General features: G+C 38.4%; 1 protein-coding gene across 3 annotated transcripts in view; it reads left to right on the plus strand.

The window, feature by feature from the left end:
• Positions 1–27477, plus strand: part of USP25 (ubiquitin specific peptidase 25) — a 97629-nt gene that overhangs the window by 36546 nt on the left and 33606 nt on the right. For all 3 annotated transcript variants that reach the window (XM_065626760.1, XM_065626761.1, XM_065626762.1), the window contains exons 5-10: positions 3470–3632; positions 17807–17893; positions 22536–22673; positions 23812–23888; positions 24628–24701; positions 26166–26314. In XM_065626760.1, the coding sequence (XP_065482832.1) occupies positions 3470–3632; positions 17807–17893; positions 22536–22673; positions 23812–23888; positions 24628–24701; positions 26166–26314 (688 nt within the window). The remainder of the gene's footprint in view (positions 1–3469; positions 3633–17806; positions 17894–22535; positions 22674–23811; positions 23889–24627; positions 24702–26165; positions 26315–27477) is intronic.

A 27477-nucleotide genomic window follows, 5' to 3' on the forward strand; every position in this document is an offset into this window, starting at 1 on the left:
TTTTTCTTTTAAAAACATGATCATTGAAACCGCTGGGAGCTCAGCACTGTGGCTAAGCATTGTATGTATAGATCAAAGGTGAAACTCTGGAGGGATGTAGGATTAGGGATATTCCTGGATGTCCAGCTGTAAGGCAGTCCCAGTACAAAGACCTATCCTTGTTCTTTTTGCTGAGTAGCCTGCTGGAATGGGCTTTTCTGGAGCACGTTTAGTGGGCTTTCACAAAATGGTTTGGCTGAACTTCAGTGCTCTGGACTCAGTTTCCCCGGGGCCTATTCCATTGCCTGGTTAGCCCTGTGTAAGCAGCTCTGGAAAGCTGCTCGGCAGTGCCCAGCTCATTCTGGAGAGAAACAAAACACTCCTTTCAAGTTCAAGCCTGGCATTAACTAACCCTTACTCCAGAGTTTCCCTCCAAACAAGGTTCCAGTGCTTGGAGGTGGGGAAGCCTTTGGTGCTGTGAGGCTGGAGACAGGCCGTGGCCTGCATGCAACTTACAGCTCTGCTGCTCCTTTGTTGAGAGCAATGTGTGACTAAGATTCTTTGTCAAGGCAGTCTCCCAAATCAGGATCGTATGAATAGAATAATAGTGAACATTATAGTAGAATCACAGAAGAGAATCATAGAATCATTTCAGCTGGAAGAGACACTCAGGAGCATTGAGTCCAACCATAACCTAACCTAACTCTAGCATGTCCCTAAGAACCTCATCTAAAATGCCTTTTAAACACCTCCAGGGGTGGTGACTCCACCACTTCCCTGGGCAGCCTGTTCCAGTGCCTGACAACCCTTTCCGGGAATAATTTTTTCCTAATATCCAATCTAAACCTTCCCTGGCGCAACTTGAGGCCATTTCCTCTCGTCCTATCACTTGTCACTTGGGAGAAGAGACCAACACCCCCCATGCTACAACCTCCTTTCAGGTAGTTGTAGCCAGCGATCAGGTCTCCCCTCAGCCTCCTTTTCTCCAGGCTAAACAGCCCCAGTTCCCTCAGCTGCTCCTCATCAGACTTGTGCTCCAAAAGAGCATAAGAGGTACACTTACTATGCTGGTAAATAAATTTATTAATGTGGCTTTTGAACTGATCATTAGGTTCCCGTTTACTGTGCTTACTTTTATATTGGTTTGCATCAGAGCTATCCTTGTGGCTGAAAATAAATTAGGCATACAGAGTAGGCAGCTATTGCATGTGCTCTTTTAGAACAGGTAAATGTTATAAGTAAATATAAGGAAAAATATCCTGAAGATTTGAAAAACAGATTTGAGGTGGAGTTAGAGATTAAGAAATCCCTTACCTGCTAAAGAAATACAAAAACAAATACAGGAAGAAATTTTAGTAGGTAATCAGTTTGATAAATAGTAATACCCTTGAGATCAGAGGCCTGTTTCAGTTTAATATGTATTTTTCTGAACTTGAATCTTGAAATATCTTGAAATATTCTTGAGCTTGGGGCAGGGGGAAGTTTATTTCCCTGAAACAAAAGTGGTATGGAGTAGGTGTTGTGGTCCTTTTACAACATAATACTAAATTTATTCCAGTCTTCCAGATTCTTCCCATCAGTTTTAAAGGTCCCTTCAATTTAATTTAAACTAGAGTATAGGTAATTCTACCTGAATGAGAAATTATTTGGAATATGTATGACATTTGTTTTGAATTAATTTTTATTGTCCCCATCAAATAACTTTTTCTCACAAGGCAGAGATACACTGGTCATCTAACACTTTTGAAGGATTGTATCAGTGAGAAGGGAAATGAATTCTACTGTTCCTTTACATTTCGGGGTTTGCTTAGGAGATAACATTACAATTGCTAGTGTAAAAGTCTGTGCTGTTTATGAGGTTATATGTCAAAAACTGAATGTCAGAAATAGATTAATCATTAGGAAATTACAAGTTTTAGGTTCTTCCTGAGATGTGTTGATACAGAAGTGGTATTTATACTAAATGGGCTCTTAAATTCTGAATGCTTCTATTTTCTTCAAAATAAGCAGCAATAATAAATCAGTATGTTCCCCAAAGTGCTTATCTACAGTAAATTCATATAATGCTTCATAGTTCTTGTATATTTTATAAGATATATGAGAGAGATATGCTTGACAAGAGCATAACTTGAAACAAAAATTTACAGTTAGGTTACTGAAGTTACATCATGTGGTTGGTGGTTTCTCTGCCCATTTCATTGTTTTTTTTTTCTAAGGTGTTCAAACTTTTGCCTTTTAGTAATGCCATTTACAGACCAGCCTAGACCTGCCTTTCTGTGATGTTTAGCGAGTCCAAAACTGAAGGGGGCAACCCTCCAGGCTGCACAAGCTGCTTTGATGCTTGTCACGCAGCTCCTGAAATCCTGTGCGTGGCAAAAGTTGTAGTTCAGTAGTAGCTCAGCCTTTTGTGTGATACTTCATAGAATCATAGAATAGAATCATAGAATGCCCTGAGTTGGAAGGGACCCACAAGGATCATCGAATCCAGCTCCTGTCCCTGCACAGGACAACCCCACAGGTCACACCATGTGTCTGAGGGCATTGTCCAGTCTCCTCTTGAACACTGTCAGGCTTGGGGCCGTGACACCTCCCTGGGGAGCCTGTTCCAGTGCTCCACTTGAACTAGGTGGCTGGAGACAGTAGCTGTGTTGGTAGTGCACATACCGGGCAACATTCCGTATTAGTTAGAGCCATTATTATATGACCTGAACGTACCCATCTCCATCTTTCTGTTTAGAATATGTGGCTACCACAAATTACCTTTTAGGCATTCTTGATATGTGCTGATACAGAAATACTGTGTTGAGTGAAGCTTGAGTTTGGGAGCATAACACACATCAGATCATACTGTCATGTGAAATATGGACATTCTGCTTAAATCACATGGGAACAGTTTCCTGCAAAGAATGTGGTCATTGAAGCATACAACTAACTTGTTGGCTAGCATTTGAAAAATTGTGAGGAGATGTCTTTCCATGACTCATAAAGTAATTACTTGCTACATAAATCAACAATTACAGTTGCGTACGTTGCAAAAATGAAAACTAAAAAAGCGTCTTCCTTTTTTGAAAGTTGCCTAACTAGGTTTGGTTTCCTGTCAGTAAATATTGGTGACTTTGTGCTTTGCATACCAATAAAAGCATTTGTAGACAAAACTAATAGTACTGCCTAAAATTTCTTGTTGTCCATCCCATTTGAATCTCATTCTTAAATAATTGATGACTTACAGATGTGGCTTTTGTATCTAGAGCTCTCACAAGATACTCTCTCACTCATCACCAAAAGGTGATGGAATTACTGCAACATTCTAGAAGTAAAATGGCATCTTACTTTTGAAGACATACTGCATATAAACTTAAAACCAAGTTCATCAACAATAAGTTAGCAAATGATGTAATCGAGATGTCTGTGTCAGTAACTGAAGGTGTTTTACTGTGTCTTGGTTTTTTTTGCTTTTTCTCACATTTTTCCCTCCCTTCTGTTCCTGAAGAGTCCTAGAAGCCAGTATTGCAGAAAATAAAGCAAGTTTAAAGAGGACACATCCAGAGGTATGGAGTGACTCTCCCAACCCGTATGATCGAAAGCGGCAAGACAACTGTCCAGTAGGATTAAAGAATGTTGGCAACACATGCTGGTTTAGTGCTGTCATTCAGGTAAGTACACTCTTCGATTAGCTATGTATACTCTTCAGGGTATTTACTGTGAGGTGAGTTATCTTTTTTTTTTTTTTTTTAAAGTCGATAACTTAAGATATTTGTTTTCCTGGGGTGTTTAGGCCACTGCATGAGATGTTTTTGAGCATCACGTATTTCATCTCTTAACTTATTCATCCATAAGTCTGATAGAAGTGTAGAAAGTACTGTAGCATAACTAAGTGAAGCTTCAAAATTTTTCTTAGTAAAACGTTGTTGAAAACAAGGAGTTAAACCTCTGAAGATCCTGGGTGTCTGCAGCTCCTGCTGACATCAATGACAATTTCGGATGCCTAAAAATGTGTGGAAGTTGGATTACAGATGAGGAACAGACTTTATATTAAAAGGAATGCATGCAGATGACTGAAAGGGGGTGGCTGACAATGGATGTAGGTAGCGGAAATGAGACACTCAATCATGAGTGCTAACTAGAATAGCTACAAGGAAATAGATAGCTGAGGTGGGTAAAAGAAGGAATAAGTGATAGAGAGGGAAACTTGAGAATGAGGAAAGTGAAGGTCTGATATAGATGAAATTGTGTCCATTTTGGGTTGTTGTATGTAACGTAGCAAATATGTGTGCTCTAAGTCTGTGGTTTTGTATGTATAGCTGCATTAAAAGCTACCCTTTTCTTAAAGATAGGGTCAGTAGGGAAATGAGTACAGATACTGCAATTTGTCTAGTGAAATCTAATATTCTCATGTCAATAAATGATTGAACATACACTTCATGAATCCATTTCTTAAGAGATTTTTCTTTCAGAAGTAATTGCTAAATCTGTGTATGTTTCTGTAAATAATGTGTACATGTATTCAAAAGCATCCAAACCCGCAGAAAACTGTGGATGCAACTGGAATACAATAGGGGCAAGTTTATTTTTAATCTACAAGAAGCAAATTCAGCGCATTGTAACTTTTCATAGTCTGACATCTTGAGAGGAAGCAAATAAAATATTCATTACCCATTTTTAACAAATTACTGTCAGGCTGAAGCACTTCAGATAAACTGATATTGTTACTTTCATAGTGATGGCTGTTGTACTTCAGGCTGAGTCCATTTAGATCAATGTTCTGCCCAGCAGTTTCTGCAAATGGATGCTTACAGAGGAGTACAAACATTACGCATGATACTGCTCTGTTTAAAATGCTCCCAAGCCTCCAGCTGCTTTTTTCTTGGGAAGTTTCTTGATCCTTCAGTTTTAGTTGGTAATCCCCAGTGGACCTCTTTCGTGTTCTTGTCTCCCTTGAGCCTTGCAAACTTTCTGCACCGATAGGGTCCTTTGGGTATGAATTCCATAGTTGTGCTCATTATTGCCTGAAGAACCACCTTGTTTTTGATTTTTTGAACGTGGCTCCCACTAGCTTTGTCTGATAGCCTCCATGTCTCCTGGTGGACAAGGCAGTTTAAAAGTTGATTGTCATTACAGTTCTGTGGACTGCTGTCATACTCTCTTTCAACAGGTCAGTGGTGTCTTTCTTCCAAGCCGAGAGCTGAGTGGTTGCCTATATAGAATCTGTTCTCACCTCTGATACACCTTGTCACTGTTCTCCACATCTTTTTTAGCTCTGCTACCTTTTTAGTTGGTGAACCAGGAAAGTTCTCAAGGTGTGAGTGAGCTATGTATTTATGAGATGGTATGATGGACAGATACAAGCTCTTCAAGAAGGGCAAGTAGGCATGACAAGAAAGGGCGTTGCCTTCCTTACGAAGGAGCAGCTCAAATGTATGTGTTACTTGTGTGGGACAAGGTGACAGCTTAGGATGAGAGTTTGTGGGTCAGGATCAGAGGAGAGGCTGGTAAAGGTACCACCCAGTTAGTCTGTTGCAGACCACTCTCCTCAGGATGAGGATGTGGACAGATCTTTCTCTAAAGGCAAAGAAGTCTCTGAATCATGGTCTATGGTTCCTGTGGGGAACTTTAATAAACATCCTGACGCCTGCTGGAGGTCCAACAGAGTAGGACACAAGCAAACCAGATTTCTGGAGAGTATCAGGAAGAACTTCTTGATACAAGTACTGATGGGCAAAGCAGGGGTGATGCACAGCTGGATCTGGTGTTCCCTAAAATGGAAGAACTAGTTGGAGATGTTGTAATGTGGATACTCTTGACTGCATTGGCCATGAAATAGTGGAGTTCAAGATCCTGAAGTAGCAAGGTACAGACCCTAGAGTTCAGGAGAGCAGGCTTTGGTTTCTTCAGGAAGTTGGTATCGGGATCCCACAGGAGGCAGCTTGGAACGGCAGAGGAGCCCAGGAAAGCTGTCAACATCTTCTAGTTGCAAGAAGGGTCCATTCTGCTGCTCAGGGAACTCCTGGCCAAGGTCCAATGCAAACAGGCAATGTGCAGGATCTGGAATCAGAGGTGGGCTTCTGAAGAGGAGTTTGGAAATGTTTCCCAGCCATGAAGGGATGGTGTTAGGCAAGTGAAAGCTAACCTGGAGTTGATGCCTCAAGGGATGTCTAGGGTAACAAGAAGAGGTTTTAATGCTACACCAGTCATAAAAAGCTGAGGAAGGAGAATGCGGTTCTGTTGCTGAATAGAGAAGGTGATTTAGTGTCAACAGGCTTAAATACGGCTGAGGTACCCAGTGCCTTGTTTTGCTGCATTGCTCACTGATGAGGTCTCTCGGATGACTGTGCTTTGTTGCGGGAGAGGAGCTCTGAGCTGTGGCTAAGGATTGAGTCAGAGATTACCTGAGGAAACTTCATGTGTGTAAGTCCACAGGACCCACTGAGCTGCATCCAGTGGTGCTGAGAGAATGGGGAAAAGTGTTAGCAAGGCCACTCTCTATCATCTTTGAAAGATCATGGGGAATCAAAGAGGTTTCTGATTTAACTGCAGACAGGTCAAAAAGTCAGTCTGAGAAGCTGTGGGGTTGTCTGCATTAGCTGACCATTGAGAAGATGGAGCCAGGCTTTTCACAGTGGTTCATATTGGGAGGATGAAAGGCAATGGGAGTAATTTGAGATAAGAGAGATTCAGCCTGGATATAAGAAGCGTTTTTCCCCATGAGGACAGTCAGGCAGTGGAGGTTGTGCAGAGAGGCTGTGCAGGCTCTGTCTAACATTGGATGCTTTCAAGATGTGCCTGGATAAAAAGCCCTTAGCAGCCTGATCTGATCTGACAGGGCTGCTTCTGCTTTGAGCAGGAGGTTTGACAAGAGGCTTCCATCAGTCCCTTCTGAGCTGAGTTACCCTGTGATTGTATAGTAATGTTTTCTGTTTCATTGCCTTCCTTTCTTAACTTTTATTCTTCATGTGTTCAACTGGAACTATCTGTCATCAATTCGAAGTTTTGAATAATACTAGTTAGCTCAGTGCCTGTCATTTTCTATAAATTTTAGGGTTGCTTTCCACCATTTACCTCACAGTGCACTTGTCTGTGTTGAATTTGGCTTTCTTATTAATACATAGTCACTCAGTGCCATAAGATCCTTCTGTCAGTTCGCCTTTGCCAGCTGTTGTTTTTACTACATTGCATGTCTCTGTACTGAGCAAACTTGGTCATCTGGCCACTTGCCCTCCTTTCTGGATCACTTCTGAACTTTGCTTGCCAGCACAGACTTCGTGAATTTGCAATAACCTCCATTCAGGTGGGAAGTTGTGGTTTGATCCTGCCTTCTTTTTCTTTTTGATTGGTTATTTATCTGTGCCTGGACCTTCCGTCTTACCTCATAGCTGCTTAGTTAAAAGCTTTTGTTGAATGACTTCTTCAGAAATTACTTTGAAATCCTAGTAGACGACAGAAATTGGCTTGCTGTTATCCATGTTCTTTTTGACTTCTTGGTGTTGGGTGGGGTTTTTTGTTTGTGGTGGTGTGTTTGTTTTTTAATGGGCAGGATTTACTTACCTACAGGTAATAGGTAATGCTGTAGATATTGAAACAGACTTCTTTATTTGTTCTACCACCTCCCTTCTCACTGAAGTCTTTGTGTTCTTAGGCCTCTTTCCTTTCAGCATGTTTTCCTGAGATCTTGCGATATTTCCCTTGTTCATCTCTCCTCTTTTCCTTGTTCCTTCACGTGCATAGCTTTTTTCCAACAGTAGAAACATTTTCTTGGTGCTAATATAGAGAAGCATTTTATTTCCATAAAGCTCTTTGTGGAGCTAATATGACTTGGCCTTTTATCTTCTCTGTGTAGTGAAGTTTTACATTCCATAGTAGTCCCAAATCTCAAGGTGACTGATTTTTATGTGTATGTACATTTCTGTTAAAGAAATATTTCTTCATAGGAAACTGCAAATGTTTAAATGAAATGTTATCAAGGAAACTTGAATTTTAATTCATTAACCACAGAGATAAGAACAAAGGCTAGGGAATGTAAAAACCTATGCTACACCTATGATCTCATGCTATTTGTCCCCGATGGGCTACTTCATACCTTGAAAACAGATTAAAAAGAGGGTTAGCTAGTTCTTATGATCATTGCCCATATTATGTGAAAATCTGTGACGTTCAGCATTATAATGGTTTGATCCTAAAAGATAGTTAAACTTCTGTATTTAGGTCTACAGAACGTAATTCAAGTAAACCATTGAAAGATTTATAACTTCAGATGGTTGAAAAATTAAGTTATTAATGTTGTCTGCCAGCCAGGAAGACTTGTGTTTCAAACAACCATCTCAGGAAACTTAATGCATGTTAATTTAGAGCATTAGCTAATACCATATTTATTTATCCACAGGGTAGACTGACTCCTTGGGTTGCATTGACTATGTAGAAGTATTTTCACGCTTTCTTTAGGAGTCTGTTGAAACCTGACACATCACATAGGTCAACGATATCTAAATGTTAACTACTGTCAGTCACAATGATACATTGTCTAATGTAATCTAAAACTAACTTGTAAAGAAAGAAAAATTTCTTTCCTTCTATTTAAGGGGTGCTTGATAAGGAGGAAAAAAAAAAGAAGCTTTTGACGTTTTGACAGTTTCCTTGTGCAATATATGTTGACTTTTATATCCACCAATTAGCTTAGTCACATGCAACCACCAATGGTTTGTTGTATTTGCATTAAGAGCATGAAATTCCTTAAGATACGTTTGCAGTGAGTGACAGCAAACCCTAACAAGATTCAGGCATTGCTAGAAATACTGCCTTTTATTTTGTATTTATTTGTGCGTTAGAGAAATACACACATGTGGAAGTTATCCTCTTTGTGGGAAGAGGGGAGTCTCTCTTCAGATACCTCCAAAACAAAGTTTTGCTTTCAACAGTTACATTTAGCATAATTAGAATGAACAATAATATGTTTTCCGCAGTGTAACTTCTAAAAGTCTGCCCTGATTTTGACTTGATAATAACTTGAATTTAAAACTGAGTGCCCAAGACAATAAGTCAAACCAAAACTGTATGCATGTTCACTTCTTCTTACCTGCCAAGAAAAGAAGCAAATGAAGTCCCTCAATGATTTTCCCACCCCTTTTCAACTTGTAATAAACCTACATTTTTGACAGGGGTTCACCCATACATGCTTTTGCTACTGTTTAGTTAGATTAAATTTTATAGAAAGATCCCTAAGTCTTGAGTTTTTAGAATATTTCTAGGAGGTTGTTTGTATGTGGGGTTTTTTTAATTCTTATTATTGCAACTACATGTGTCTGATCTTGAAATAGAACTTAAGATATCAATTTCCTTAAAGAAACAAAACACGAATATACTACTACGTGTTTTTACTTTTTTTTCTCCAGCAGATTTCAGTGGCTCCCTTGTAAAAAGGTAACTTCACGATTTTCCTTGTTTTAAGAGTTTACTCTGAAAATGACTTACAAATAATACATTTATTGAGCCTGCGAAGCAGCTCCTTTGTGTCATGCTGAGCAGGACATAGAAGGTAGATAACTCACAGGACACAGATGCGCTATTGGAATCGTGTCTGAGGTCTTGCTGCCTGTGCAAGTTGTCTCCCAGGTGTTTTGCTTGAAAATATTGCACAAGAGTAACTTTATCTTTTGGAGTTCCGAGTAGGGTTTCAATCACATGTGAGATGTAATGCCCTGGCAGTACTTGCCCCTTGGAAAAGGTGTCGCGTAGTTGGTCGCTTAGTGAATGTCATCCAGTCAGTCAACTGAGACAAATTTCTGATGGAAGGAAGAAAGCGTGTGGGGAGTCATACGAAAATCGGACTGTAAATGCTGCTGTATTTCCCCTCCCCCAGACCCATACCTAAAGTACCAAGTGCAGCATTTTCCTGGGTTTTTTGACTTCCTGAGGGCCTGTCCAGATTGTAGCTCCTCCCTTTGCCAAATCATGGAATCATTTCAGTTGCAAGAGACCCTCAGAATCATCGAGTCCAACCATAGCCTAACTCTAGCACTAAACTATGTTCCTAAGAACCTCGTCTAAACACCTTTTAAACACCTCCAGGGATGGTGACTCCCTGACTCCACAGATGAGGCTCCACAAATGAGTTATCCCAACAGCACAGCTGGGGTTTGGCACCTCTGCACTCCTTTTCTCCAGGAGGCTATCAAGAGTCTGGTTAGTCATTCAAAAATGAGATTTCTTCTTTTTTCTTCCCCAAAAGTACATAGCTTACAGAACAAAGAATTAACAAGCTACCATCTTAGAAGCATAAATCTCCATGGCTGCTCTTTAACTTTTCTTTCTAGACTCCCTAACACCACTACTGGCATTTTACTCTGTTGCATTGTGTTTTGGAGCAGCATTCTTGTTTCCTGATGTCAATATATTTGCGATTAGGATGTCATTTGATCCTAAGCTTCAAGTTCTGGGAAGAAGCAAGCCAGCTTGATGGGTGAGAATCAAGCAAGTATTTTCTTCCCAGTTGGTGGCTTGGCTATTGTTCTGGCCGTCTTTGGAGCAGCCTACCACAAGTATCTAACTTTTGCATTGTTTTGTTTTTCCTATTTGTTGTGTTGAATGGAAGGGATTGTGGTTGCAGTGCATTAATACCATTAGTGCCTAGTATTGTATAGTAAGAGTTGCGTATATGTGCATTATACAGGACTCCCTTGCTTCCCTGGGCATGCAGTGGAAGGTTGCATGCTGAAGAACATTCAGTGCGCAAGCCTCATTTGAGTTGAAATGGTCATTGATGGAATATTTTCTTTCCACTATTTTTTCAGAGGTGATTGTGGGAACTACGATATTAAGTGTTTTGTAGAGTTTCATGGGCAGAGGAATAATGACGTTGGAAATCTAGTTTCTTGCTTTCCCTTCCTCCTTTGATCTTTCTATTCCTCTGTAAAGACTGACGTATCACTTCAAAGTTGAGTCATCCTATGATATGTTACGATAGGATATTCCTTTTCTTGTTTGTTGTTCTTCTCTATGGTGTCCAGTTCCCTCGGGTTGCTTGTGTCGTTTTTCAAACTCTTACCTTCTATTTAATGGTATATAACATTGCAAAATTTCTGTTATGAAGGGTTGGAAAGCTTTAGTGGGTGATGACTTATCTTTGCCCAAGAAATAGTTGTTCACTTATTAAAGGATACAGAATAAGTGTTGGGTTTTAGTCATATGTGCAGTTCCTAGGTCTAGAAGGGCATAAAGCTATTGCATTGTTTAGGTGTGTTTTTTAAAGTTATACCACGAACTTCTTTAATGTTGTTGTGCATTTTGGTAAGAAGTTGAAAACTGTAACCATGTAAGGAAATATTGGCTGTTATTTTATGTCCTAACAGAATTTTTTTCCTTGCTTTGAACATGTAAAAGAGGAGTGGTTGAATGGCATTTTTTAGTATGTGCCAAAACACAAATATAAAGTGAATACTTCTGGACATATCTCATATCATACTTAACTGTCTTCTAAATTGCAGTAATGTTCTGAGTTTGTTGCTATAAACAAGTAAGTGTTCTCTAAATGCAGGCTGGTAATACCATGGTGAGCTGTTTATTTAAAATGTTGACTTAACCCAGTCTGCTAGAGGTCTTAAGTTAGTTTGACTTTCTAGATCAAACAGTATGAAAGCTGTTTTCCATCTTCTTCCATGTTACACTTCAGCCTTTTGGAAAAGCAAAACATGGCAGTTTAAAACTGCATTTTATACCTGTATTTTCAGCAGCTTGGAATGCTGATTGGTTGTCTGTTTGTAAATAAAAAATGTCTTTTTTGAGATACTTTCCAAAGCACTAAAGATCTGGGATTCAATCTCTCTATGCCTTTGAAAATGCTGAATGTTTTCCTCATGGCTGCCACTGTGCATGTGGGGTTTTTCAAGTTCAGCCATGAGATGGTGCCATATCTGTCTGTAGGAGTTTTGTTTCAGAAAGGGAGAGAGAAAAAACTCCTCTTCCTATACTTTCATAACTAAGTTTGAAACAGGAACCCGCTCAGGTCCCATCTTTGAAGCTGTTTTCCTCTCTTCCCTTCCCTCTTCCTTACATGCGATTTTTCTAAAGAATGTGAGGATTTTCAGGAAGGCTTTTTATTGTGCCAGATTCTCTGGGAGTATGTTTTAGGTAACTTCCTATTTCTTTCTTAAGGTTTTTTTCTCTAAAATGCAGAAGACAATCCACAGGGCTACTGTGTGCTTAGGAGAAAATATATTTAAAATCCTCTGTAGTCCTGTTACAATAATTGTTTCCTACATTGTAAGTAAAACGTTTTTAAACTTACATGCAAATACAAGTGTAGCAGTTAGTTTCCTTTTAGTTTAAGCATTATAGGAAGAATTCTTGTATTATGCTTGCTGACTTTTACTGCTGCGTGATGCATGCATAGACTCAAATGTAGGCCTGATGACCACATTTAATGCCTGTTGTCAGTCTCTATTCTGAAAACAGAATTTACCACTTGTAAGGCATGCACGAGTGGAGTAGGATGCAGCCCCAGTATGAGTTACAAGGAGGTGCTGGGTGGAAAGGAGCATAGTGCAGGAGCAGAGCAGATGGTGCAGTGACAACAAACAGCCACTTCATGGACTTCTGTTGTGAGAAAAGTGGGTTCAATAATATAAACCAAAAGGTAAAACAGTAAAATAGATCAGTGAATAGAAAAAGTGGGGAAGGCCTTAAAGAGGAGGGAGAAATGATGCTCCCAAATTAGTGGTTTGGTGTCCAAAAGACTTGAAAACTGGAGAGAAGTGGCCTTAGTTGCCAGTGAAGTTATTTATGTTTTTGCAATATGGAGGTTTGCAGGGTACTAATGTTGAATCTGAGGTGTGCAGACGTGTGAAGTCACTAATAAGCCTAAATACTTATTTTATTTAGGAGTGCTTTTGTTTTGAGCCCTTAGAACTTCAAATATTCATAACTAGTAAACTTAAAGTTCTTAGTGTTACTGTAAGGAACACAAGGTAATGTATGGGGGTGGGAGCCTACATTCCATAGCATTCTATGTTTTCTTTGATTTAGATTATTGGCATGAATAAAAAGTTAACCCTAATAGTGGCTGATCTACCTCACTAAAAATAGCTCTGTATACAGAAAACCACCAAATTGTTTATAAAATGAGAACTTAAATCTAAGTTGTTATGTTAGCAAACTATTCAAAATAATATACTTAATGACATAGGCAGAGCGCTATATTTGCTTTTTATTTTTAGAACAATAATAGTGTATTCATTCTTTAAGATTGCTCTCTGTTTACTATACAAAATAAAGTTAGATACAATCTCTGCTTTGTGGCTTTAAAATCTGAATAAATGTAAAATTGGAAAAGCATAAAAGGCCTCAGGTGAATAAATGAGGCAATTGGGTGTTGCAATGTGTTAATGCCTATATAAGCTTTCAACTTACACAAGATCATGTTTTAGGTAAATGCCAGTACCTGAAGCAATTAATTTAGGAGTTTTATAGGAATGCATACTTTTCTTTCCCCCGCCAAAGAGTTGCTTTTCAAGATGTACTAATAAGATATATTTAGTTTTTGGTCACTAGCTAAATCAAGTACTTTCTTAATTTTCTTTGCCAAAATTCAGATTAGTCTTTGGTTTTTTTCTCCTATTAAATCTCAAGCCTTGGCATTAATTTGGACAAATTCCTAGCCAGTATTTGCTGCTGACACATAGGCATCGTTATGTACACTTAACACTAGTTGTGGCATCCTTGTCTATTGTTAATCCCCTTGACTTTGGTAAAAGAGAACCTACAAACTGGCCTGTCACAGGAATAGAAATTGCACAACTTTTCTCGGGCAGTACTAAGAGAACTCTGAATGGTGACTGCATTTCACAATATGTTGGTGGTGTTCCAGCTGTCTGCCAGTAGGTAGGTGCTATTTTTGTTTGCTAAGCTTAATTTTTTTTCCTTACTTATTACCTTAGGAGAAGTTTAGGTTTTCTGCAGTCATTACAGCGTTGGCCAAATGTATTCTCATTCTACTTAAGCACCCTAGATGGTTTTCTGCCAAATGAGAATGCTTTTGGCATCTTGCTGACTGGTTTAGAATTAGTAGCCTGAATTGCTTTACTGTTAGTTTCACAGATCAATTTGAAAGTCAGTTCTTCCTTCCGAGCTTAATCTTTATGAATTGAATAGAAAGATGGCTATGTTCATAATATTACAAAATTATGGGTTTTGTGTAGACTTGTAGAAAGGTGATCAATATTAAAAATTCCCCAGTTCTTGCACAAATTTTTTTGCTTTTTTGTTCTCAAGGGTGGAAACAAATATAAAGTTCCTAGTCAAAGAAGGCAAAAGTTTTTGATACATCTGCTACTGAAACAACCGGTTTTTGTGTCCTGTGCTTGCAGAATTTCAAGAATGAGAGTGCCTGTCTAAAGCTCTGTGCAGCAGCTTGATATATCATCTTCTATCTAGACACAGAAGTCGTTTTCCTACTCTCCAAGTACTGTTGATATCAGTACCTTTACTTTTTAGGACTCTGCTGGCAGTTCTTAATGATCTGTGTTGCATGCCAAGCTTTTATGGATTTAATGTGCTGACTCATTTATATTCTCACAGTATTAAAGCAGCATCACAGTACTTGAATGTTAAGAATTAATCCTTTACTCAGGCAACCTAAATTCTGCCAAGGTCCTTATATTTGATAATCCTAGACATTAAGAGGGAAAAAGGGATAGGCAGGTTGTTTTAGGTGAAACCAAAGCAGCTTACAGTCTGAAGTTGTTGGGACTCTATATAGTGTGGATAGACATGACTCAGAAAAGTGATATTTTTTTTTTAATATCTTATAGTCTTGAAGCTACAACTCTGCCCATATCTACATGATCACCACCTATAGCAGGGGAAGGCCACAGTATGTCTGCTGTCATTCAGCATGGTTGTTGTTCATTCTCATTTTCTTTTAATCTCTTCTTAAGCCCCCAAACTGACATAGTAGGAAGCAGATATTCTGAAAATCTCCTGATAATTTGAGTTTATGTAACTTAGCCTTAGCTTGGTCAGGTTTTCAGATGACAACTTTTAAATAGGTTTAAATATACTGGAAAAAAACCCCACCTTTTAGAGAATTTTTCTTGCATGCATAAGTTTTGCATAATTTACATTGGCAAATTTTAAACATATTTGACCAAGACCAGGAGATACGAAGTATCCAGCTTTTAGGATCCAGCCTGTTTTCTTGCACTGAGACTCCTGACGCTTTTCTGCAGCCGAAGCCAAGTGGGCGAGAGATGAAGTGCTGTCCCGTGCAATGTGTTTGGAAGGCCGCTGCTTTGGCCTGCGCCCAGCGGGTGGCACTCGGGCCAGGGGCGGCCTCTGCTGTGTCTCCCTCGCTGGCTGTAGAAGAACAGCTTCTGTTCCATGGTGTCACCTGCCCTGGGTGTGAGAAGCCAGGTCAACAGATGGCTTCAGCAAATTGGGAATTGTTTTGCCCAGCCCCTTTCTGAAGCACGGGGGTGGCTGGCCATGGGAGGTCTCTGCTGCACTGAGTGCTTTGGTGAGGTCATTTACATCTTCTTACCTCAGGAAGAACCAGAATTTCCTTCCTGCGGTATTTTGGGCACAAAAATTTATTGGTCTCAGGCACACTTCTTGTGCACTTGTTTACACTTACAGTAGGAAATTATATTTTTTTTTTTTTTCTTTTTTAATGAAGGTAGAAGTTTCCTGAAGTTGATTTAGCTCAGTATGGAAGAGCTACCACGTGATACTGTCCTGTTAGCATTAGTGGTGATAGCGTTATATTACTGTGAACGTTCTGCTGCTTCTTAGTACAGCAATGAACAGTGTAAGCTCTAAAACTAATTTTTTTTTTTTTGAGAAATTTTAAAGACTAAATATACTGCATAAGAAATTTTGAGTGGAATAAAGCCGAAGAAGAGAAGAGTGTATCAGGCAGTCCTCTTAATTGTCCTCAGCAGCTTGCAGCAAAAGATTGGTTCAGCTTAGTAAAGCATGGAATTACATGTTCACAGTTTAGAGTTCTGGATCAAAGCAATGTAATTTTTGTGAAAAACTTGTGGATTGAATGCCAGGCAAAAATTCTAAACTTTAGTACAGTTTTCTGTACTTAATTTGTGTGTGAGTATTAAGAAATTGGCCAGCTCAGCTGCTTGGCACTTTGAGGGCACTTGGATTAGTCATGGAGAGAAGTCAGTCTTTGGACATAATCTTTCAGCAGCTGGTATATTTTGTATGTAAGACATTGCTATGTTTTGCTTGATGAAGAACTCACCAGTGGAATGCTGTTACATCATAAGACATGGACTTCAGTTAGCATCAACTTCTAGAATGACATTTGAACTAAATATTAACATTTTCTATGCTTTGTGTAAGTAAACAAAGGACTTTGTGTTTTAATCTCCCTTCTCTGCAAGGACTGATAAAAGGGCAACCTGCATTTTGAACAGCAAAACAGGAAAAAAAAAGTTTGACTACTCAATTGTCTGTGTTGATTTAACAAGGTCACAAAGGTCTTTTTTTTGGTTGGAGTTTTTTGGAGAGGTGTGTGGGGTGTGGTGTGAGGGGTTTTTTTGTTTGCTTGGCTTTTTTTGTTTGTTTTTGGTGGGTTTTTTTAATCTACTTGTTAGGAAGGAAAACTTTGGTAGTCTTTTAATTTTACTGGAGATGCTGTATACTGTGGGGTGTGGGAAGAGGTTAAACTCAGTGAAGGCTCTTTTACGAGGACAGTTTGGTATGCTGCAACTTTTCAGAAACATGTCTTTTTCTCCTTCTGCATGTTCTAAGTTCTTAGATTAAAGGTAGTGCCTCCTCACAATTTGGGGTTAATTTCCTTGGCACTACAGAGATGAACACCTATTAAACCTAAACCTGTGATCTGTGAATTGAGTCTTTATCTGTGTAGGACAAGTTGTGGATCAAAGTCTATTCCTGGGGATAGGCAAGCTCTGCCTTTCCAAAATAAACAACAACGTGTGATCATGAAAAAAAAAAACAAAACACAACAAAAGGGCAAATCTTTCCTGTGCTTCTCTGAGCATGTTTAAAATACTTTAGGCCCTTCCTGCTAACCTTCTTCATCAACATGCTAGTCCATGGTAATGAGGTGAACTTCAGCTGAAGTACTGTCTGCCTGTACCGAAAAGCAAGGATGCAGTTACACAAGTGCTGTGGACTTTGGTTCTCAGCCACTGCTTTGGGCTTTTATTTTTGCAACCCAGATGTGTCTTGTTCTTGTACTCTATTGGCTCCGGGCTCTGTGTTACACTGTGGGGTTCTTTATGGGTGTGCCTGTTCTCATGTCTTACTGTCCGTAAAATGTCCATAAATATCAGTTCTTTTCTGGCAAAGATGTATAACCCAGTTTCTTTACTCTAATGTAAGGTTTTCAGATTCTATAATAGTGGGAGGAGTGGACAGAATGCAGAAAGTACAGATAATTGCAAGTGGATTTAAGTTGAATATGCAAAGGTGTACTCTCTCCTCACTGAGGAGGTAGATGAATGAGGGACTACAAGATTAATTTTACATGGCTGAACAGGCTTTAATTTCAATTTGAAAACTGACAGTTATACATTTAATAAAATTCTTGTTGTAAAAGGTAATTTACTGATCATTTGAAATTATTGTTACGTTTATGTGATTAACTGTAAAGAAAGTTTGGTTTTGGTTATGCTTTTTTCTTGGCAAAAATAATTGTCTTCTGTTGAAAATGTGTTTAGCAAAGTTAAGTGAAATAATACAGATTCTGAAATGAAACTTTAGCTTTTCATGTGTTTGGCATTTCATTTAGTTTGCTAAGGCATATTTGGAAGAACTTTGTATTGTTTACAGAAGTGCTTAATTTTTTTTTTTTCTTTTTCAGTCATTATTTAATCTACTGGAGTTTCGAAGACTAGTTTTGAATTTCAGTCCTCCTGCAAATGCTCAAGACTTGCCCCGAAACCAAAAGGTAAAATTAGAAGCTAACTTCCCATGGTGGCTGATAAGGGTATTTCTTTCTTGTAATTGAATTTTGAACTGTTCTTTAGCTCAAATTAGCATGGATTTTGTAGGTGCCAATTAACATTTCTCTGAGCTTCCTCTTACAGATCTTACATAAAATACATTGGCTTTACAGTCGAGTATGGGGCAGGGTGTTGAGAGAGGCAGTTTATTCATCATACTGTTGCGTAGACTAGGTTCAGTGGGAGGGCTTGGCTGATAACAGCTGTGGCAGCACTGCCACTACTGGCTGAGCATTTCTGATGTGAATGGAGGTTGTGTTGGTAAACTCGTTTTATTCTACACCTCTCACGCTGTGCAGCTGCCGGCATACTTTTTGGTTACCTGCATGTCTTTGATCTGTGTAGCTTTACCAGCAGCATTGTTGGTCATTTAATTGTTTTTTCTGGGATGTTAATTACTTGTAAGTCATGATCTGTGGCTAGGCTTTCAGTTTTTTGCTTGTCTCTCCTGGCCTTCTCATGAGGTGACTGTAAGTCTAAATTTTCTCATGTTTGTTGTGGTACTCATATGGGATTGGGGAGGGGAGGCTTTGCCTCAGGTTTCTTGTGACCTCAGACTAGTGAGGGGGAATGGTCATGGACTGAGGGACGAAACAGACCAGTTTTTCTTCCTTCATGGATGCCCTCTGGGAGAAAGACATGGGGACACCTTGGTGTTTATGTTATGAAATATAAAGGAAGAAATGGGAAGAGGAACTTGCTGTATGAAGTGTGAAGGCACTCCAAGTCCTGATTTCTAGCAGGGGTTTACAGAGCACTGAATTTTTGCATGTCTGGAAATTGTGCCTTTCTTTTGGATTTTAAAAAGGGAGTGTGTTGTCAGCCTGTTCTTAGTTGTTGGGAACTTCATGCTTGACTGAAATGTTCACCAGCAAAAGTAAGAGCTGCAATTAAAAAAGGAAAAAAAAAAACCAGACTCAGAGAAGATAGCATCCATTTTCTAAAGCTCTAGGTATGTACCATAAAAGCAAGGCTGCATGTTCAGTCAGAACGGTATAATTTCTCCCTTGCCCTTGTTTTTTTTGGAAACAATGTTTGTATTAGATCATGAGACGGTGTGCAAACTCAGCATGTGTTGTATGGGGAATATCTCTCAAGAGAGTGACAGAACAGTGTATTTTAGTAAGAAAGACACGATAAAGTTATGCTTTACCAAAAAGTTGTATTGAAATATTCAGTTTTTGGTATTTAGATTGATTTTCTGCCTGGTATTTCATTATTCGTTATGTAATTTTAGTAATATCCTCCAGTACTCAGAGTTCTTTACCTTAGTTTTTCAGAGTGTAAAAGGCAGTTGGCATCTAAGAGATGGTATGAAATAGATAATAACAAGCTGTTGTCTTTAAAAAAATCTTGCCCAAGCATTGATTCTAGCAGCTGAATGCCTTTTGCAATTCCAAAGTGATATTTCTTAGAAATACTTAGCAAGACCGACAATATTAAGGCTGTGTGAAATGATGTGACACCAGGCAAGTATATGGATTTGTGCAGAAACCTTGCTTTCTGCAAGTCTGCCAGTAAGAATCTCTGACAGTGGTTTGTATCCTCTCCTTTTGTTAACTTAAATTCTAAAATGAAATAACATGGTCAATTGATGTACTTGTCTGTCTTATCTACAGCTGAAAAAGGATTGTCTTAGTGTTGAAATACATTTTGTGAAGAATGTAGGAAAAGAAATTGCTTCACTAGTTAGAATTTAGACATAGAAGAAATAAGCATGCATGGCTCCAAATATGGTGCTTTTATTTCTTTATAAGGTGAAGGCAAGTAGGAGCAAATTGATTTGAAGTTGTAATATAAGCCATAAATTGACAGCAGAAATACCTGGAGTTTATGTCCATCTGTGTACTTGTTTTAAAACGATCTCAACTTGGTTTGGGTTTTTATTTTTAGCCTAGTATTAAGTACTGTATGTGACTGACATTTCCTAGGATCAAATTTCCCTCCTAATAAAGACCAAGTTTTAATAATCCCAGATTTTCAAGGCTTTGGTTTATATCCCGTTGTTCTTCCGGTTGGTGGAAAGTAGCGCTTAATGCTGGAGTCATGACAATCTCTTGATTTAGAGTTAAAGCATGCGGTTATACTTCAGAGAATATTGCATAGTGGGGTGTTTTTGTTCTTTCAATTAATATATTGAATCCAAATGCTGTTAATAATTTGCAATGTAAAATTTTTAATCTAGAAGTCACTGGTATAAATTTTGGCTTAAAAACCAAAAGCAAACAAAACCCGAACAAACACAAAACAACCCCGCCCTGGTTGACCCAGCTAATTGACTTTGTTTTTCTGGATTTTAAACTTGGGCATACACTTAAAATCTCCAATCTGTTTTTGTTATTTTTCGTTTGAAATATGTTTTTATTCCTTGGTGTGTTCAGCAGGTTCCTTCTGTAGAACAAATATGGTTCTCTGTAGCTACTGCAGCTTCTTTGCTCTCCTAGTTCTCTTACCTCTTGCTGTCATATGAACAGATCTTTTTTTGCTGTACGCAGTGAGGCCAGCTAAGTATTTGGCCTTGACGATATGTTTCATTATCAGGGCGAGTGGGTTACTGCCCTACAGGTTAGCACATCCTTCTGTCTGTTTCAACATTATCATTTTGCTACTGTCCTGGCACACCAAGTGACAATAATGAATGTTTGCCATGTATTAAACATGTAGATTGCTTTAGAAGCATTTCTTAATCTTAAGTTGTTCCAGCATCAGTGTATTAAATGATTCATGCAGGCAGGATAGGTGATAAAATAATGTTTTAGATTCTGAACTTCACAGTTTTTATTTCAGAATCGATTTCTTCTTTTGTGTGTGCGTGTGTTGTTGCACCTACAGTATGCTTTAAAATTGAGAACCATATGCTGTGCTGTGAGTACTTGATATGGGACTGTATACCTTGTCCTGGGCTTCTGGCTCATGTCCTTTTGAAGATCTTAGGCTTTGTTTAGTCAGAATCATTGTTTGTTGTGGTAATACCCACGTAATCTAGTCAAGGGTCTTGCCTCGTGCATTAAATTGGGCTTTCTCAAAAAACAAGGATTTTTGTAGTTTTAGAGAACTTTTGTAGGCTTTACAGATATATTTGCTCTGAGTAATCCTACTGACATAAGTAGCCAGTTGTTCAACCTAAAGCTACAAGTCTGCTTAAAATTGGGACAAATTAGTAGTGTAAATTTGGGTAAGTAATGCAATAATACTCACCGCCTATGTACTTCAGATTTAACAAAAGGAAGGCGAGATCTAGATTATTCTGTAGTCAATTATCTGTATTCAAGATATGAATTATCACTGGTATTGAAGAAGCTGGATAAAAAAAATATATTTGTATGTAAAACCTGAAATTCTATTTTTACTAGATCACTTTATGAAAATCGTAAGAAGAAATCACTTTCACAATTTGTTTCCCCGTTTCGTTGTTATAAAGTGCTTTAAGTATGTAAACAGGAGGCTGATTTTGTTATTAAATTATGATGATTTAATGCTGAATTAGGGTGGCATTTGGTGAAGTCTTCAGCCTTTTCTGTGGATGTTGTTTGTAATTGGCAGGTGTTTTGCAAGGTGGACTAGAAAAGCAAGAAAAACTTGTCAATTTATGTGACTAGAAGTATTTTTAGGTATTATGCAGAACATACTCCAATTCACCACACATAGTTTTTAAAGCTGAAACAAAACAGACTTTATGTACAAAAAGCTTTATGCATACTGGATTGACATAGGGGTGACTAAACAAGTCTACTGTTTGTTGAGCATGTGAAACAGTTTGTCATCAAGTAATTCCAGTTTGACCAGCATCTGACATCTCAGCTGCCTTTGAATGATACTTTGTTCTAAATACAAGTAGATATTACATTGGTTTTAATTTCAAAAGTATTTGTCGACTGTCTACTCAGGAGTATAAGTGATACTCAATCTCCACAGCATTTGTAACCTGTGGTTTAATCTATGGTATGATGGATTTGTGGTTCAGTTTACTTGCTTTTCACTATAGAAAGTATTTCTCTGCTTCTCTCCTGGAAACCAGAGAAAGAGCTCTATATTCCCTGTGAACTATACTTTAAAAATATGTAGAAAGGGGAGCAGGCTATTTCTCTTCTGTGAAGAGAAATAATGGTGATTTGTGTATACCTTGCAAATATAGTCTTCAGTAAAAAATAAGCTTGCAAAGGTACTAGGCAGTGTGTAGGTTCACAAGAAATTCTGCTAGAGATATAGAGGAATACTAATTTCAATACAATCACTGCATATTGTTCCAGTGTATTACTTCAGGCTTTTTAAGTTTTGGTAACAACAGTTCTGTTGTAAATGCCACTCAACTTGTCCATTCAGTCCCTTTTCAAGTCAAACGGTCACATCTAGACGTGGCTTCAAGGAGCTTTCAGTTTCTGAAATGTTATTTTCTTCTTGGAGAACCACATTATTTTGTAAAACTGACAAGTAAAAGGCATACAGTGCTACCTTGGTAGTACTACAAGTAAGCTTATATATTATTACAATGATTGGCTGGATATACACTTAGTTCATTGGGTAACACTTCTGTAGTTTTTTTGTTACCACTTTGTTAAATATTTTTTTATTCTTTTTTGAATACAGGAACATAGGAATCTGCCTTTCATGCGTGAATTGAGGTACCTATTTGCACTTCTAGTTGGTTCCAAGAGAAAATATGTTGACCCATCAAGAGCGGTTGAAATCCTTAAAGATGCTTTTAAATCAAATGATTCCCAACAGGTAATTTCTATGTATTTTCATTCAAGTTGATGCTTGTTTTCGTATGGTCGTCTGGCAGTGGGCAATACTTAAAATAGATAACAAATATTCAAAATGTCCACAGAAAAGGAATTTCTAATTATCAAAGTCTTTGAACTTTTTCTCTTATATTATGTGATCTCTAGTCGCTTTAAAAACAAAAACCAAAACTAAAGAAAAGAATTTCAGACAGTGTGACTCTTTCATTAAGTACACTTTCTTTCTGTTTTTTTTAGAAACTAACTAGTAGTTACACATTCTTGCTTTTAGGGTTTAGTTTAGCTTTTGAGTCTGTGAGTTTTGAAAGAGCTTTATTGTTCTGATCTAACAGTATATCCAGGGCTGGTACAGTCCTAGTATACTATTTGTCTGTGTAGATATCAGTTTGAAGGGTCCTATTATTCATATTCAGGATTCTTCCCTAAATCATAGTGAGTATATTTTGGTTTTCTGAGAAACACTTTGTTTCCTCAGATGATTTTTTTTTTTTTTTTTTTCCCCACATGAGGTTATGTGGCTAAGGTGTTTAATTACAGCAGCCTCCTGAATGTACAGGATGTTTCAAAAAGGTGGACCCAATTTCAAAGCAGCGTATTTCGTGATAGCAACATGTTACAATTACACAAAAATTTACAAACCGCCTAATGAGTTATCAAGTTTGAAATCATTTGAGACTGTACTTCACCCTTTCAAGCAGTAAGAGTTTCATTCATGGGTGGTTTGTGGTTGCGGAGATACAGTGATTTCAAATTGGGTCTGTCTTTTTGAAACACCTGTAGTGCTTGATGAAGGTAATATTAGTCACCACTTGTTGAGATACCAAAGAGTTTGAACAATGGGATTCATAAGATGCTTTTGGACTAGGATGGTATGAAAGCTGAGACCAAGTAATAAGGATCACAGGACAGTGTAATAACGGCTGAGGGACACCAGAGCTTTAGTGTGCCTAAAGAGCCACCCATTTAAAAAAAAAAAAAAAAAAATTAAAAATCGTGGCATAGTCTTAGACGTAGTGTGATTTTTGGAACTCTTCTGGAGGAGAATACCATTACGCTGATCTTGTAACACTTCATTGTGTTCTGTTACATATGTGAACGTATACTTTTGTGTTTTTCAACAGCAAGATGTTAGTGAATTTACACACAAATTATTAGATTGGCTAGAGGATGCCTTCCAAATTAAAGCTGAAGAGGAGAGGTAAGATTTTCTTTCTTTTTTTTTTTTTTTTTTTTTCTTCTCCTCGCTCTGTATACTGATCACCTTGAGAAAAAGCAAACCAAGCAACCAAAAATCCACTTCTCACTATGTGGCTGAAAAAGATCCAATTCTGAAGCTTGTTTTAGTTGGTGTGTTTTTTCCAGATGTGTTGATACCTTTGGTTTTCCATTAATTTTCTTTTTTCACATTCTTCTTTCATGTTAGAAATCTTGCTGAATGTCCGAAATATACAAAGAGTAGAGATGTGTTTTGTACATAATCAGTGAGACTTTTTTCATTTGAATGCAGTTTTAATTTTCAATTCTGTAGTTTAAATATTTCGAAACCTTGCTCCTCTTTCTATTCTCAGAAGAAAATACTCCTAATTTGTATAAGTGAACACCTGTAAACTGTCTTTTCAATACATAATTGTCTCTAGAATGTTGCAGGAAATAGTTTTTACAAGGGTTTTGTACGATTAATCACTCATTAATTGAATCTGATTTACATAAATTTTCCTAGAATGAAGCACTTCTGAAACTTATTTTCAGAATGTACTTATTGCAAATAGGTGAATCATGGTTATTGTCATTGAAGGAAAGTACAAAACTTAATGAGCTGTAACTGAATAAAAGAGGCAGCATTTCCATAATGAATTCAGAAAATTCTGCTCATAGTTTTATAAAAGTTTGTAGCTTCATGTTTGATTTTTTTGCATTAACACGCTTTCTGTTTTTAGGGATGGAGAGAAACCAAAGAACCCAATGGTGGAGTTGTTTTATGGACGATTTCTAGCAGTAGGTGTACTTGAAGGTATGCGTCTGAATTTACCTGGACTTCTGTGCTTGTGCCTGTTCAGTGCTTGTCTAAATACCAAGGTGAATGATGTTATTTGTAGGATTTTAGCTACTTTGGCAGAAGTACACTTGGAGATTACACTTTTGTGTGACAAAAGGTTTGTCCTGAGAATATGGGACTGGAGGCAGATGTAGTGAGCTGCAGTGGTCCAGAAAGACTGTTTTGATAACCTTCAGGAGCTGAGTGTACGTACCTAAGTGCAGCAGAAGTTAGGGTGAGATGCTGAGTGAATTGCTTGCAGGAAATTATTATAGGGGCACTTTTGACACTTACTAATGGTATACAGAAGGCAAGTTAGTGTATTTCGCTGAGCTAGTCTTTCGAACTCTCTCTGCTTTGTTCAATGAAATTTAAAATTTCGATTATTGCTTTTTCTTCTGCACAATTTCTGGTATGGATAACACCCTCTTAAAAGCACAATTTCAAAACAAATCAGTGAAAACCTGGTCAAGGACAGTGTTGGAGAGAGTACTGAGGAGGAAGAGACTGTATGACAAGCTTCCCTTTATCTTATCTGCATAGAGTTAGTAGATCTGCAGAACTGCAGCATTCTCTGTTTCCAGGAGGCCAGCAGTTGTGAAAGTATTTTTAATGTTGGTGATCCTGTCCCCCATCTTGAGAGTGAATGACTCCTGAGATGCATTTGAATGAAGCAGCTATAATATTTAAAGTGGCTTCCAGATTGTTCCTAGGCCTGGAAGAGCATATCTAATGATTTGTTAGATTTCAAAACCATTCTGCAGATTCCTTGCAAGTGGCTAGCATTCTTGCTTCATTGTGTTCGGCTACTTTCATCCCCTACATTCTCATAATAAAGGAGAAGATACATAAAAAAAACAATGTAAAGAAACTGGTGGATGTGGGAAGACGTTATTGACTTCAGGATGAAATAAATTGAAATTGTAGATTGAAATCACTTGCCACCCATGTTTGAGCTTACATCTTTATGCACTTTTACCAAATTATGGTCTTGTTTTCAGGACAGAAGTCATCAATGTTCTTTTGTGGTTTATTTTTGCGAAATATACAAAGGCCTGTTTCATACCGGCAATTCTACTGACTTTGCTGATACAATGTAGGGTTGTATTACTGAGCTGCTATTTGCAGGAGGAGGACTTTGATTTATATATGTAAAACTTCCCATACATCTGTGGTGCCAAGTCATTTTGAGTTTTGCTTATTACCAGTAGATGCAAAAACAATTTAAAAAAGGGGCTGAAGAGGAAAATACAGTGATTTTCAGTATTATGTTCAAGCAACTTTTTCAAGTAACTTATTTTCATACATATAATTGACTTGATCAACAAGAAAATGGTGGGTATTGTTCAGCAGACTGGATCAGGTGACCTAGGATTGTTAGGTTTTTTATAGGTAAATGTTTGTTCCTAAAACCATAACTGTTTAATTTCTTATATGAAGGTAAAAAATTTGAAAACACAGAAATGTTTGGCCAGTATCCACTCCAGGTTAATGGCTTTAAGGATCTGCATGAGTGCCTAGAAGCTGCAATGATCGAAGGGGAAATTGAATCTCTCCATTCAGAAAACTCTGCAAAGTCTGGTCAGGAGGTGAGTTAAGTGCTCCTGTGGGCTTCTCTCGGGGCATTGTTGTAGTGCTCTTTAGTTTTTATTGAGGCTCGTGGTAGTTTTTTATGTGAACTGCTGCTGTGCAGGTTCTGATATCTGGCATAACTGGATTGTTCGTTTGGGGGGGGCTGTGTCTCTCTCGGAGTATCCAGAGTATCATCTTTTTGTATTTTTCATAAGATATGAAGTTCATGCTTATTAAAAGCTGGCACAATAAAGTGCTTACAGTGATTTGGCACAGGCTGGTTCCCACCTGTTGCTGATATTTGATCTCCAGAGAGGTCACGGGTATCATGTCCTGGGGTAGCTGAGCGCTGCTCTGACTGACTGGCCGCCCTGTGCCGTGCTGTCGACAGCAACTGGAAGCCGTGCATTTGACCGTTGCTTCTGGGCACTGCTGTTATTCTTCTGTGCCTCTGTCTTGTAACTCCTCAGCACCCTAGCCTTCTTCCCTTCTCCTCTTTTTACTGATGTGTCCCAGCATCCTTCTCTTTGCCCCTTACAGTGGGCAGTTCTCCTCCTCTTTGCTCACAGTAGTGGACAGACAGTACCTGCCCTATGGGCTGCTGTTCCTCCCAGGAGAGCTCTTGCTAGACCACGAGGCTGCCAAATGTCATGGAATGCTGGAAGCATGGGTGGAGGGATTCAGATGGACTCTCACTAAGAAGTAGGGTATGCAGCGTATGGTGTTGGGATGAGGTGACAAATGAGATTTCTTGTGCAGGTGCCACAGGTTAGGGAAAAGAGGTAGCTGGACCAGTGGTGGTTGTAGAACCAAGAAGGTGTGCTCCGAAATGCCCCCTCTTATTGCTGGCATGCATGTATATGCCCAGCACTTTTCTCTGGCAGAGCTCTCTAATAACTTGTGGGTTATTGTGCTGGAAATACCAGAATCCCCATTATCTGTGAAGGCTGAGCTACTCTCTCTTTACACAGTTGTTCATGTTTCATCACAGTTATTTTAAAGATGTGAAATCTTGGAAGGTTTCTTCTGCTTCAGTAAAATGTTCAGATATAGTTTCTTCCTACATGTCAATCTTTTGCAGTAACAAAGTTTTGTTTCCTTTAATCGTATCAACGTACACAAAGTGTTTAATTACAAAGCCTAGTGACACACACCAAAATCATCTTCCAGTCTGAAGTTG

This window comes from Caloenas nicobarica, chromosome 1, assembly GCF_036013445.1.
Source record: "Caloenas nicobarica isolate bCalNic1 chromosome 1, bCalNic1.hap1, whole genome shotgun sequence".
NCBI lineage: Eukaryota > Metazoa > Chordata > Aves > Columbiformes > Columbidae > Caloenas > Caloenas nicobarica.